At 40.3% G+C, this 14,824-nt stretch overlaps 1 protein-coding gene across 2 annotated transcripts; it reads right to left on the bottom strand.

Moving 5' to 3' along the window:
• Positions 1-52: 52 nt before the first annotated feature.
• Positions 53-14,728, bottom strand: LOC131668708 (putative chitinase 2). Of its 2 annotated transcripts, none has more exons than XM_058943089.1 (8): positions 14,537-14,728; positions 6,958-7,347; positions 6,167-6,323; positions 5,800-5,887; positions 5,483-5,725; positions 5,205-5,399; positions 5,002-5,124; positions 53-4,872 (listed from the first exon to the last, which is right to left on the bottom strand). In XM_058943089.1, exons 1-8 carry the CDS (start codon positions 14,607-14,609, stop codon positions 4,600-4,602), a joined length of 1,542 nt encoding a protein of 513 aa, XP_058799072.1. In that variant the 5' UTR covers positions 14,610-14,728; the 3' UTR covers positions 53-4,599. The 2 variants fall into 2 exon arrangements, with proteins under 2 accessions (XP_058799072.1, XP_058799073.1); XM_058943090.1 differs by having other exon boundaries at positions 6,167-6,290.
• Between the last annotated feature and the right edge of the window lie 96 nt (positions 14,729-14,824).

Genomic DNA, 14,824 nt, shown 5'->3' with positions numbered 1-14,824 from the left:
TGATTTCAGTTTTGATTTTGTTACATTTATTTTATCCAATAATACACAACGTTTCACAAATCCTCATTAACGACATTTACTATATTGTCTTAATTAAAAGATACGTACAAGCACTTACAACATTAAATTGATAATTTAAATTTTTATGTTTTTATTGAATCAGTATTAATATTCATATAGTCGCTATTACTTATAGGAAATTAAATATGTTACTACTCTGTATATCGAATGTCCTATATTATATCAGCTCATACTTGATCGTATGAATACGATATATCTTAAATTTCGTCCAAAACGAATATTAATGCATTAATAAGTAAGACTCATAATAATGCATTTTTACTTTCAATATATCTATTGTAAGTCGAATATATTTATGTATTCTGTTACTCTCTAAATTATACCGTTTAGAATTATAAGAGAAGTTCATAAATAATTGCCTAAAATAAAAATCGATACGCGAATTTACTTATCATAAGTTTATAGTTTTTACATTATTTTGAATAACGTCGCGCACAGCAGTACTTTACACAGTGTTCAACAGTTCATTATTGAACAATATTCCAAGAATATTACAATTCTATTTTCAAGGCAACGTTAAGCCCATTTGACACAATTAAATGCAAGAAAGCCAAAATCTCAAGCTATCATAGAGTGTAAAGTTGTATGATAGTGATTAAAATTTTAACCAATGTTCGCAAGATTACATAAAAATTCCATTCTTACCATGTACAAATTTAGTACATACATTTTTGTGGTGAAATTATTTGATGACACGAATAAAGTAACACAGAATATATAAAGTGTACAAATATCCATGCCAATGCATGCATAACATTACTTTAGAAAATATGAATTGTTTATACAAATGAGAATAATACAATGATAATTGTTACACACATTAAGATGATTGAAAATACATATGAAATTCAATGGAAAGTATACTGAAGGCAGTTTGGTCGACAACAGAGCGATTATGATCTCACGCAATTAATCGTGATCTATATTACTACTAATATTATTTATATTGATACTTTAAATTAGTTTGTGATTAATTTTAGCTTCACTTCAATGAATACTGATTTTAGTACGAGAACATATAAAATATGACTTTATAGCTTTTATTATATTACAATACTAAGTTTTCAACTTAACTCCAGCTATAATACGTACAAAATGATAATTGTAGTAATATCTTAATGGTTGAAAAAACTTTCGCTCGCAATAAATTCTTCTCTTTTGTACTTTCGAGATGTTATTTATGTATCTTACGGATAATCTGACATTTAGATTTTTATCAAAATTTTTACCAATAAATATCCATTTTTTGCTTGATCAGCTCTTTAATAAGTATTATAATTTAAGTTTGAAGCCATAAGATCAAATGTGCATAGTATGCATTTTCGTTAAGTATACAGTTAAAAGAGCATTTCAGAAGAGAAAATATAGTCACTATATAGGGGTCACGAAGAAACAAACTTTGAATCTAATGATCGCTGAATTTCCAATTGTCGTAGGAAGCACCTCCTAATCTCTGGTACCTGTATAGTGTATGATGTTCATCAGTGGAAACGTTTGTGTATACGAGTGGCTGGGTGTGAGGGTCTGTGCATGTAAATGGTTGTAAGTGTGTAAATGTGTAAATATGCGTGTGTCCGCGTTTGTGCAATGTGTCTGTATTGCATACACGTGTTATAATGCATAAGTCTGCGAATTTGCGTTATACATAGCTGTTTAGTGTGAGCATGTTTGTGTTGGTGCATAGGTGTGCATGTTTGCGTTATACATGGATGTGTAGTATGTGCGTGTTTGTTTTGTGCTTATCAGTATGCGCACGAAAGTGCCTGTGTTATCGTGTATACGTGAAACTTTGTGTGTTTGTGTGTGTTTATGTCTGTATCTGTGTGTGTCTGTATTTAGATAAGTAGAAGTGTGCGTGCGGGTTGTGCGTATTTCTGTATGTTTGTGTTAACGCATATTCACTTGTGTACGTTTATTGTATAAGTGTTAAAAATTATTTGTTTAAATGTGTATTCGTGTATATAAATGTACCTGTAATAAGGCAATCGTGTATGTAAGAGTATTAATTTACGTAGATATAGATGTTGCAGAGTAATGAAGTATATGTGTAAGGTTCTTACGAGAGAGTAAAGTGGTCATCTGCAAGCTTTCAAACTAAAGTTGAGAGCATGTAAATTAGCCAGATGTGTGTTAAAATATATAATTATGTGTGTGTGTGTGTTTGTGGCTGTGTCTGTGTGTGTGTGTGTGTGTGTGTGTCTGTGTGGCTGTGCGCGCGCGCGTGTGTTTGTGTCTGTGTGTGCGTGTTTGTGTGTTTGTGTATGTGTGTGCGTGCGTGTTTGCGTCTGTATCTGTGCGTGTCTGTGCTTAGGTAAGTAGAAGTATGCGTGCGGGGTTGTGCGTATTTGTGTGTTAAATGTGTATTCGTGTATGTAAGTGATCCTGTAATAAGGCGATGGTGTATGCAAGAGTATTAATTTACGTAGAAATAGGTGTTGCAGAGTAATGAAATATATGTGTGAAGTTCTTGCGAGAGAGTAAAGTGTTCATGTGCAAGCTTTCAAACTAAAGTTGAGAGCTTGCAGATTAACCAGATGTGTATTAAAATATATAATTGTGTGTGTGTGCGCGCGCGCGGGTGTGTAGGTGTGTGTGAATATTTGAGATTTACCTTGTATCATTGAAAAGTATTTGTTTATCAACAACGGTAAACAATGTTGACAAGTTTTATAGTGTACTCAAGTGTTAGGAGTATATAGGTGTTTAGATCTATGTATTAGAAATGTAAGACATGTGTTTTTGTGTTTGTATGAAGATGTATTTCGTGTATACGTGTGAACACAATCTACATGGGTGTGCATTGTGTGAAGCGCTTTTTTTTCATTCATTCATAATTTTCTATACTTTGCGATATCGTTTGATGTGTTTTTGCATATCTTTAAAGCTCTTTGCACTTTTATGTGTAGAAAATTTGATTAGCATACGGATTATTTCTTCACTGGAATGTGTGTTTACTGTTGAAGTTTGTCATTATGAGCGTCAACCATATCGCTACAGCTGTCGTATACAAAGTCTGGTAGATATTTTAATTTATCAACATTGTAGCTGTTTTTAGATCATATAAAATATATTATCACGTTTTCACTTACCTATTTATCGACCATTGAAATCTCATTTTTAATCAACTGACTCGCGATACTTATTTAATCTGCGCTACCAAACAATTTTTCACAATCAAGAAGTTTTTCGCTAAATTAATAGAAAATACAGTGTCAAGATATATTTTTGAAATTTCAATCTCGAGTCAATTGAGTTAAAATAAGGTTTTACAACATTACAACAATTTCAGAAATGTTAATTAGCAAGCAACTATATAAGTTATCATATTCTATGCCGTTATACTTAAGTGTTTTAAGACAAAACGTGAATACCTTTTTTTCGATTAAATACATTGCCAACATATTTTCAAATATTAAACATTTGATGTGATGTAAGCATTATAAACGTGATAAAGTAAAGGATGTCATCATAAAGGAATCATTTTAGTGAATATGTTACATATAGCGAGCAATGTATTTTCAGTGCAGATATAATCTATGTTTATGCGTGTGTACATTCAGTGCATACAATGATGTACTTTTTATATTTTAAAAACATGCGACAGTGTAAGTTTTTTCTTTTTTAGAAAAATAAACTTATAATTAATAATAACGTTTGCTCTGTTAATCTAATAAATTACCATGATTATGTATTGGGTGATTGACATAGTGATGTTTAGCGTTCGTACAGTGAATGGTTGTTAGTGAACGTTACGAAAAAGCTTATACATGACCAATTTATACGAAGTCAACATCGATAACTTCGGAAGTGGTATATATAATTATACTATTTTTAATTTGTATTATTTTAAATTCATTTATCAAGATCATATCAATTTTTTACAAATCACTTATGTAAGCCTTAAGAAAATTTCCATGAAAAGTATTAACCTTTTATACGCACATCAACAATCCTTTGATGCTTTTATCAACTAACTTACACACTAATCTTATAATTTTTTTGTACTATATAATTTATATAAAGCTGTATACAAAACATCCATCTGCGAAGAAAAATTAAATTATTTCAATATACAAAAATGAGATAAATATTAAATTCTCACAAAAATAATATATTTATCATGAATCGTGAATGAGTTTACCATAATGAAACTGGACAATTATTTTAGTAACTTTAGTAGCAATAATATTCGAATACCATATCGATATCAAATAACTATATTATTAATATCAATTATACGTATAGTTGAAAATTGGAATACTCACACGAATAAAACACTTGCATGAAAAAATGTTCGACATTATACAAGAAAAAAACATCCACAATAATTTCTAACGTTTGCTATTAGCAGTTTTAATACTAAAACGTATCGCACCCACCCTTATAGTTATCGAGAGGTGTAGGCGCGATGTGAGAAAGTGGTCGGAACGATAGTAAAAAAAAAGTGGAGTAAGAAAACAATTTCTTAAATGCTTTTTCATATTCCGATCAGCAGACAATTATCGAATAATTGACCGTTCAATTGTTAACCTTGAGAATAAAAACGCAGATAACTGCGAGAATAATAGCCAAGGGACTCGAGTGAAACTGAGCGGCATGTCCTCGTGTAACCTGGTCTTTAATAGCGTTGAGTAATGGAAATCGCAATTCCGAGTTTGAGCTGTAGCTATTGTAAGAGTTCTTGTTGTCGTACGACGTGCGCCTAGATTGCCCACATTGACCAGTAGCATCGTCCATTTCGATGCTGTAAGCCATGACACCTCCGAAACCATTTTGAAGTGCCAGTCGTGTCTGTAATTTTCGGCCATTATTCAATATATTAATAATTAGATCACTATATTTTTTCTATTCGTGTGCGTACAAAAAATAATAGAAAAAATTGTTATTTAATATTCGATTGCGAAAAGTTACACAGTTTACCTTAGCTTTAACAGACCTAGTGTCTTCGTACACAAAGACGGTATTGTCGTGATAGGCATAAGGAGATCCATTTGTTTCGTCGTAGTCAAGCTGGAATTCACGTCCAGTTATCTCTTGGCAAACCTATTTGGCACAAAATATCACGCTAATTAATACTATTTATCACAGCGCAATAAGTAGTTTGGCGATAAAAATCAAAATACCTTATTATAGGCAACCCTCATTATGCCATCATAATCATAACTCGTATGGAGTGTTTGTTGTAGTTTATTCATTGGACTTTCGCGATCTGCTCTTGCTGCAAGCTGGTATCTCTTTCCATAAAATGGAATAGCTAGTATGAATTTGTAGAGGTATTCACCTCGAACGTAACCACGGACTTCATTTATAGCTTTTCTCTAATTACGAACGAACAAAAGAACGTATTAAACGTATTTGACATTCAAAGTCAAAAAGGGATACGAAACGAAATGTGACTTACGACAGTTTGTCTTGAGCCTATATAAGAGTCGATCGGTGCGTGGTGCTCAATTCTTTGGTCCCAATGTCCACGTAGCTCCAAAGCCATAAGAATCCAGTAATCAACATATTGCATCAACAGATTTTCGATACGGTTGTCACCACGGGGTTGAAGAATATCAACAAGTTGTTGATATTCGGCGGGTAAGAAAACTGTCAGTTCATGTGATGCGTAAGGTAATCGTCTAAGTTCATTTTTTAATTCCTGTAAATTACAAATTTATTAGTACTCCTCTATTAGCTGTCACAGTTTTCTATTAATAGATAATTATATTTTACCAAAAGAAATTGGAAAAAGTTGTCTACGTCATGACCATTTTTCCTTTCAGGCCATTGCCAATCAATGTTCACTCCAACATTTTTGCTTCTGTTAAGAAAAAGCAAAAAATTAAGTGTTTTAGCAAATCTAATGTTGACATGGATAATGGAAAAAATTATTAAATACTTTGCTTTATAACGTTTTCAAAAAATTTACGACATAAAAATATACCATTTTATTATATAAGCTACTATTCTATTGAATATTAATTTATGAGACAAAAACCAGAGCTATATAGAGTTACATTTTTCCTATAGTATACAATCGGACATTACTTTTACGCCGAGTGATTCTTTAGCGTACTTAATGTCTTCTTTGGAAACTTACCCACAAATATCGATGATGCTCTTGATAAAAATATCACGTTGAGATTTGACCATATTTGCCCAATCCATAGAACTACCGTGTATTGATAAAAGTACCTTGAGGTTTGGGTTCTCCCTTTTTAACTCTGAAATATTGTCGAAAGATAATAAACCATTGCCTGGAAGAATATACATATACTCACATATACAAACCAACACGACAATTAAATCAAACAACTAAATAAATTCCATTGATCAAACAAACAATCAAATCAGGGGAAATAGTTTTATTATGAGCGTAAGCATTGATATTATTCTAAAAGTTAAATATTCTATGATTGCGACAGGGAAGCGGAGATAAGTTATTCTCCAAAATTCGGTTTCGAATAATTATCACGATGAATATACTTTACTTAAAACAAGTATAAACAAATTTCAGCTCACACAGAGTGGTAATTACTTTAAAAATAATTTTTTGGAAATGACCTTTCAAACACAATAGCGAACGTCAATTGCAAACGATCGAGGGATTTTTTGAAATAGTTAGAAAAAAGCTAAATATGTTAACTTTGTAAATCTACAAATGACCACTTCTCCACTGATCATGAACAAAATTAAGGTAAGTACAGTTTAGGGCATGCCACAAAAGCTCGCACATTAGACATCACAATAAATTTTGAATAAGAAAGTAGTTAGCTCAAAACATAAAAGAATGAAGTAAAATGCAGATGTAAGTAACAGGAACAAAATGTATTATACAATGTATTGTTAGTACTAGATAGAACCGATTATAGCCAATGAGTGTTAACTCACCCTGCCTTGTCAAGATTTCTTCGTTCAGTAGGCGTACCGTATGCGAATTGGGATTGATTATAGCAGCTCCGATAATGAGGTGAGTGCAGAGTCTGGGCTCAATGTCCATTGAAGGGCCGGAATTAAACCTTCTTGATTCGTCGAGTCTGGTGGCATTGATGTAACAGAATATCGCTGTTTCATTTTTGGTATACACTTTATTATATTCATTGTATTGCCGATTGTCATAGCTGTTTCGATTATAATTGTAGCTACCGCTGTTTTGATTGTAATTGTTTTGGTTGTAATTTGGATCATACGGATTTCTTCGATCATAGTTGGGATTATTGCTTGGATAATTCGGATTGTTTCTATCGTATCTATCGTTTCTGCCGTTTGTGCCACCATAATCTGTAATGTAAAACATATTCCAATTATATTTCGTGTTTGAATCGCGTAAGATTTCACATTGGCAAGTCGCATGACATAGTCTTGTAGTCATGTCAAATTGGAACATTTTTTTCAAGGGTTCATCTTAACCTAATAAACTGAACTGGTAACGTGCAGCAATAGCGACTGTCTTAATTGCTTAAATCAGACAGTACGAGTGGAAGGTCGTAATTATAAGTTCAAATTCCTTGCCGAGGTGGATTTAATTACGACAACGTCGACTTGGCCAATATAATTTAACGACGGAACACCGTTTCACGAGCTGAATATTTTGCGCAATGCAGCAGTCACTTGGTAAGAATTTTTGAAATGTTGAACTTCGTAATGCAGCAAAGTGCTGCGTTGATGCAAGCGGATTCGTCATTCGTCATATCCTCGTATTACTTTGTAGAAATTGGATTAATTATTCTATCAACCAAATGAAATAGCTAGTGGTTATTGCAAAAAAAAATAGCAGACTACAACTGCAACTGTGTATGAAATCCGAAATAGCATCTGGTGTTTTTATTTGTCCGAAAGATTCGAGTCGGGATATTTCTTATTAGCCGTGTAAGTACGGCACATTGCATTGTAAATCGAGATCGTTAAGCGAAACTTCCGAAATGACTCAGATGCCGAGACGTTGGCAAGACAAGTTGTTGCAGTCGTCAGCCGAAACAATGGTGTTTTCCGTTATAAACCACGTCTCTTTCATGAGAAAACCAACTCGGTCTGCATTTTAAGTAACGATGAGAAAACTCGATGTTTAAACAATCGATCTCAACCATCATCAATTCTACCGAGTCACCAAAGCACATCGCACTTTTCGTAGATAAACAGCCGCGCACTAAAAAAAACAGTCGAGCTCTCGCGCGCGCAGGTAATAATCATTAGCGAACAGCGGGTACCCCCGGTGAGACCCCGCGCACATGCTTAATATTCCTTTGCCTCTCTCTCTCTCTCTCTCTCTCTTTCTCTTTTTCCCCTATTAGGAACACACGTCACTCGCGCATATACCGCGACCTGCAACTCACCTACACCCCTTAGACAAAAATATTAAAAATCGACGTTTCATTTGTAGTGAGAGGGAACGGACACACGCCGAGAAATTTCTTGTCGATCCGTGCTTCCAAGGGATATTTCACGATAACAGACACGCAGTGACTTTAATGCTTGGATTTCTACCTGCCGTCAAGGGTGTTGTTTCGAAACTCAGACTTCGACATTTTTTTTTTAATTTTTATCAATACGGGGTTTGTTATTCCATGTTTTCTATAGCTCCGGAATTTCGGATTTATAATTTAGGTTGATCGCCGGTGGCAGTAGCTTTGAGCTTTCATCTATAATTGTCCTGTTTGCTTCAATTTTATTTGTTTCGCTAGATCAACTTCGTATGTTATTCGATCACGCGTATATCTTTTTCTATAATCGTATCGCGAGTAATCTGCAATACAACTCCTTATTAATAGTAATAATGTTATAGGTTTACGATCTCATCGCGTATAAAAAAAAAGTTGTTTTTACAAGCTTAGTCAAAGTTCATACGTATACGGACAAATCATAAGATTGATCGATCGATTCTCGCGTTTGTTTGTGTTTTCTTCTTTCGCCCGTGTCTCACGCCAACAATAAGCAAACGACACGCGCGTGAAAAAAAAAATCATCATTGTTGAAAATATCAATCATACGCGATCTATTCGACATTAATTGCCCGCCCATGAGCGAAAAAAACTAAAATAAATACAAGGCGTATCGCAGGGCGAATTGGTCGAATCACGGGGGCTGCATCGATAAAATATATCACGGGACCTCCCTCTCTATACGATAATTATACCATAATTATTATACGGCGGGCAAGGAAATCCCTTGTTTTTCGAAATGAACACGCCACATGCGCTGCTTCCTCCCTGAATCAGCTAATTACCTCTATTATAGCCGAATGTGTAAGTGAAAAGCGTAAACCTGTAATCCAAGCGAAGGGAACCTACCGGCAAATGCTCATGGGTAGTTGAAGAAAAAACGCAATTTTTCAGGTACGAAAGCGGTATGTGTGTCGATTTTTACGTACTAGTGCAGACGAGAGAAATGCGCAGGTTATTGGGAGCGGGAAAGGATGAAAGGTAGCGAGCGAACGAACATCGGTGCGCGAAATGACATCGGCCCTGACACACCTCTGCGCCGTATACGAACATCCAACTCTTTCAAACGCGGCTCGAGCGCTTTTATTATACTGTCGCATGCTCCGTTACCAGCAGCTGTTGCCCATGGAATACTGGCACGCGACGCGAATTTGAATGGACGGAAAAAAAAAAAAAAACGACAGCGGAGGCGTACAAAGCATGGAGCTCTCTTGTGCACTCGAGAAATTAGGACACACACTGCCGAACGCAACGAGAGCAAATTAAGATATAGAAAAGCTACGGTTGTTTTCAAGGCTTCCTTTGTCCTGTTGCTCGGGCCGAAAATCGTGAGTCAGAGTGTTGGCTTCGCGTGGAATCGATGCGAGCCATGTGAAACTGGGCTTCCTTCCGTCTTTGGCGATGACGACACGCAAAGTGCCGGACAGCAACGACGGCAGGGAGGCGGTAAGGGGAATCGCTGCACACTTGGTTTTATGATTTTTACTACGTACGCTCTACACGGTGATGCGTCACAGCGACGAGTTACGTCACGAGATTGATGGTTTGTAACGGGGGAGAGGATGCAGCGCGAAGGGTCGGAGGCGTGCTTTCTATACCGATTTTGCACGATTCACCGCGGCAGCTCCAACTGCTATATTGCTGCTTTTACTTTTTACTTGCTCAATGTCGTCTTGGTGGTCGTCGTCGCATGTCGACAATAACCTCATTGGGGTTAATCAACGTCTATTTAGCGTTCTTAGGTCAGCTCGAGAAGATGTGTGTGCACTTGAAAAAGTAATAATAATAACTGTCTCGAGTCCGCGTGCGCGTGTACGTTTTAATATGCTAATGATTCGTCGGTGTGTTTCGTTTGCGAGCGACCTCAAAAATCGCGCGTCTTGCTTGCGCATCGATCGAGCGACGACACTTAATATAATTGAGAGGCAAGTTTTGTGGGCAATCGAGTATTCATTGACTGACCAGCACTCGACAAATTATAATCCGATTGATCGGAGCAGCGTTTGATCGAAGCAAGCTGTTGATGGATGACCGATCGAGCCTTAACGGCTGGTAAAGCCTTTCGTACGATCTCGATCTGATTGGGCGACGAACGGAAGGCACAGAGCGCGTATCAGCGATGTGAAACTCTATCTAGCTCTTCCGTCAATGTCGCTTTAAACTGGAGTTGAGTGTTTAAATGAGCTCTTCCGTAAGCGCGAGCGCGCTCAAAGTCTTTTTAATTGCAGATCTCCAGTAGTGATTCACTCTCTACTTTCGAGGGACGCGTCCCTTGTAATTTTGAGCCCCAATATAGATACAAATTATACGCCACGATGATTACTCACGCGAGTCGAGTGTAACACGGCGTAGAATAAATCGAGAGGGTGGAAAGAGAGAGAGAGAGAGAGAGAGAGAGAGAGGTCTGAAGAGCGTCGACGCATCCACCCCGAAGCGAAGACATATAGCTTGAGCGGATCACGCAAACACGAGTAAGTGTAACGAATTGTGCGTCCTATGAATAATTCATGCATAATATTTAGCTGAGGCCGCAGAATCGGCGCGAGAAAAAAGCTCAGATCGATTGTCGCGCGCGGACAGGAGAGAGAGAGAGAGAGAGAGAGAGAGAGTGGAAGCGCGATGGTAATCCGTACAAGTCTTTCGCGCGCTAAATCAATTAGCAGACGAACGCATGCGCGACAGGGAGGAAAAGTTCTTCGACGCGAGCACGACGACAGCGAGCGATGGCCATTTGTCTTTTCCCCGTCGTCGTGGCACGTCCGTTTGGCGGAAACGGACGAAACGAGCGCGCCGACGACGAGGCGCACGCGAGCTCAATGGGAACGCGTAAAAGCGTCAAGTTTGGCTCCGACGAGGATCGTCAGTGGGCGACAAGCGCTAAGACGACACCCAGCCGCGCCGAAACACATCGTTCCATTTACCGGGATGCCGCTCCGTAGATTTTATTAAACTGATTAGATGGTTAGATTACGCGCCGCTGGGGGGAAAGCACCGGTCTGCACAGGCGCCGTCGTGACCGGTTCTATGAGTCAATCTCTCTCTCTCTCTCTGTGTCCCCCCTCTCTTTCTCTCTCGGTGGAGCTCGAGCTTTTCCGGCGCAAAAGCGAGATTGCATTTGTCGAAGAAAAAGTCGCTATCCGCGTAGGGTTTGCTTCTTTGGTCACGGCTCCATTTCTCGTCGTTACGAGGGCGCCCGTCGATTTCAAGCAAAGCCGTTTATTGCTCGACTGCGAGATCTGGCCGAACGAAAATTAATCGCGCAATCGCTTGTGCCGAGAGCGCGCTCAGCGACGCGCTAATCTCGAATGTTCGAGCATCGAAAAGACCACGGGCTTGGCCTCGGCGCACTTCCGCGAGCCGAACTCTCGCACCTGAGCACTTCCCGACGGCGGTGACCGCTGTCTCTCGAGAGGCAGCTCTCGTCGACGACAGTTCTTTCGGCAGACGCGCCGCGCAACGAGACCACCATCGCGCTTTGGGAATTCACATCGTTCGCGCTCGTCGCATTGTCCTAATTGTGAATTGACGCACGAGAAATTGAGCGCTGAGCAATGCTGTCCGTTCGGTCTCTCGACGTTGCGCGCCTGTGCGCCAGCGCGCTGCTTTTCTCATTTTTCAGTCATCTCTGGAATCTGAGCAGAGACGGGGTGCTCGACATCGTCGCCCGGAAAGGCATCTCGGGTTAATGTGCACGAACATGGGAGGGAGAGGGTCGACGAAAAATGCACTAGAGCGAATGACTCGCGGTCGTACGCGTCCGTCCGACCGGTATTTTATGGTCCCGCATTTGCATGCTTATGATCCGCGTGATATAATTGCGTGCGCATCCCCTTTTGTTTTTTTTTATCTACATTAATTACGACTGATTAATGCAATCAGTCGTAGCGATTCAGCGGCGGCGCCAAGTTCCTTGACACCGTGACCAATGCGATGCGCAATTGCAGCCTCATTGTCGTATCTGCGCGCATCGACCGCTGGCACAGACGCGCGCAAACGGCAGGGGCATCGCACGAGTCCAACGAACGCGCGAAAGCCACACCTGCAACGCCCTCCTCGCGCGCACTTCGGGCGCATATAAAAAGACACTTGGCGGCGCACGAAAGCCGTTATAAACATGATCGTAAGTGGATACGCGAGCGCGCGACTTTCTTGTTTCGTATACCAAGTGCGTAAGCCGATTTTCGCGCGACAGCCAACGTTTTCGACGTTACTATAACTGAAATTTTATCTGCTGTCCCGTGAGCGAAGCACTACGAAAGCAGCGCGCTCGCTGCCTTCGCTGCCTGTATGCAGACTTGAACATAAGTGTTCGCGCTGACTTTTTGTCGTTCGCTGTACGTACGTTAAGCCCTTTGTTTTGCTGCAGAGCCACAACGGAGCAGAAGAATTTTAGAAAAGTAACATTTGATCGTATGTTTCTTTTGGAAAATCGTTTGTACGTTTTCAGAGTGAATTTATTCGAATGCCCATCTTCCGAGCGTTCAATTTGCAGCGAAAGGAAAAAAAATAGAAGGTTGGCCAAGAGCACGATCACTTTACTCGAATTAAAAGGCTCGCGAGCCAATCGAGTGTGCGACGTTCCGACGCAGCAGCCCATCCCGTCTGAAACCTAAAAACGCAGCGAAGCGCGGCGCGCGCGCACGAGACACGACGAATCGAATGCAGGAGCGCGTCATGCGCGAGAAAAGTACGTGGAAGCGCGATTAAGCGCGTCGCATATGCGGCGGCGGAAGTCGCGCGCATTAAAGAAAACTTAAGAAAGAAGGAGCTGAGGCAGCAGCGACCGGCTAAATTGCACGAATTGAAGGGGACAAAGCCGCGGAGGAGGCGCCGCACTGACGAAGCCAAGTGCCTCGCCCGTCCACTTCGTGCCCAGCTCTGTCGTCGCGCGACAGTTTTAGTGCGCTTTCGCACCGGTGCACGATCTCGACACGCGCGCACGGATACGTTATTGCGACTAATGGCGGAGAGAGCAAGATACGCGATAATTTATTCGGAGTCGTTTTCTCATAGGCTTTTTTCTGCTTGCTCATTGCGCTCGCGCTCGCTCTGAATTATGCAACGACGGACAATTAGAGCGACGGGGGGGGGGGGGGGGGGGTTCGTCCGACTGGATTAGATTATAATTGAGTCGTTGGCGACGCTACACAGAGACAGCGAGCCAACCAAAAAGCTTAACTACGTTAGTTAAAACAAAATAAAAAGACAAAAGTACAAAGGGCCAAAGTGCAGCAGCAAAGCGTTGTCGGTGCTACTGTCGTGGAACTTTACAGCGTTCTCCAAGCAGCGGCGAGGCGTCGAAACAAAGGCGCGGCGTCGGTGTGTACGAAAACTTTGGCCTCGCCTGGATCAATGGTTGCCATGAGTCGATCTATAAAGCACATTACGGCTGCGTCGCTCTGCGTATTTCGCGCGCGCGCCATCTAATAAAATCGCATTTTTCCTTCGACGACAATTGCATCGATGCCTCTCTTTCGGGAAAGTAATGCACACGGTGCGAATTAGGTACTTCGGGCAAACGCATATATCGGGAGACACAATTGCGCCTCGTTCGCGCCACCGCCACCACTCGCTAACTCACTAGTTTTTCAATTGGGATGGCGTCACTTTTTTTTCGCGTTCAAGGTGGACTCGTGCGAGCCTAATAATTCATGCGCGCGTCGCGTGCGTGCGATCTTGGAAGAGAATTATAAGTTTTAACATGTTGTAAATCCTGAAAACGAACGTAAGGTGCTCGAGCAAACGCCTGCTGTGCTATTGAGTTGAAATAATAATTTGTCGAAGGTTAAGAAGCGTTGTCAAAGCTTAAAACTGTGTCGAATTCAATTATCCTCGGCTCCCACAATTAAAACGACAATAAAGATTGGTGCGCTCTTTAATGACGTGCCCGTCGAGCTTAGTACGTCGTTGACGTATGTCTTTGGAAGAATCCAATTTCTTATGAGAATTGTCCGTGGCAGCGTGCGAACATGCAGCTCGAAAAATATGAAAGCGCGTTAAACAGGTAAAAATAAGCTCGATGTGGGACTCACCAGTATTGTAGCTGGCTGTCGCGACGACAGTAACGCCGACAGCGACGAGCAGCAAGGAGGCCCTCGGTAGCATCCTCGAACTTGTTCCGAGAGAATCACGAGCAAGAACGCAAGTTGGTCTTTTGTCGTTGGTATCCTCCTGAACGGGCGTTCCTCTATGCCAAAGCTGCTGGCTCGAAGGTTCGCGCGCTTCTGTTTGTCCGTTGACGCTGTGACCAGCCGAGCCGGCTGTGTACGCCGGCGCGCTCTTCTGTGTAGGAGTCCATACTCGACAGGGAGGGGCGAAAA

The sequence above is a fragment of the Phymastichus coffea genome, unplaced genomic scaffold (assembly GCF_024137745.1).
Source record: "Phymastichus coffea isolate CEN01 unplaced genomic scaffold, Cenicafe_Pcof_1.1 PCOF00083, whole genome shotgun sequence".
In the NCBI taxonomy this organism is placed as follows: domain Eukaryota; kingdom Metazoa; phylum Arthropoda; class Insecta; order Hymenoptera; family Eulophidae; genus Phymastichus; species Phymastichus coffea.
Note: the sequence above shows the minus strand (reverse complement) of the source record. Positions and strands in the feature narration are given on the sequence as shown.

Excerpts from the sequence above, each read along its gene's own strand:
- LOC131668708 (XM_058943089.1), bottom strand. The coding sequence starts at position 14,609 with ATGCTACCGAGGGCCTCCTTGCTGCTCGTCGCTGTCGGCGTTACTGTC. Across the intron at positions 6,324-6,957 it reads AGAAATCTTGACAAGGCAGG|GCAATGGTTTATTATCTTTC; the intron begins GTGAGTTAACAC and ends ATATTCTTCCAG. Across the intron at positions 5,125-5,204 it reads TGAGGGTTGCCTATAATAAG|GTTTGCCAAGAGATAACTGG; the intron begins GTATTTTGATTT and ends TGTGCCAAATAG.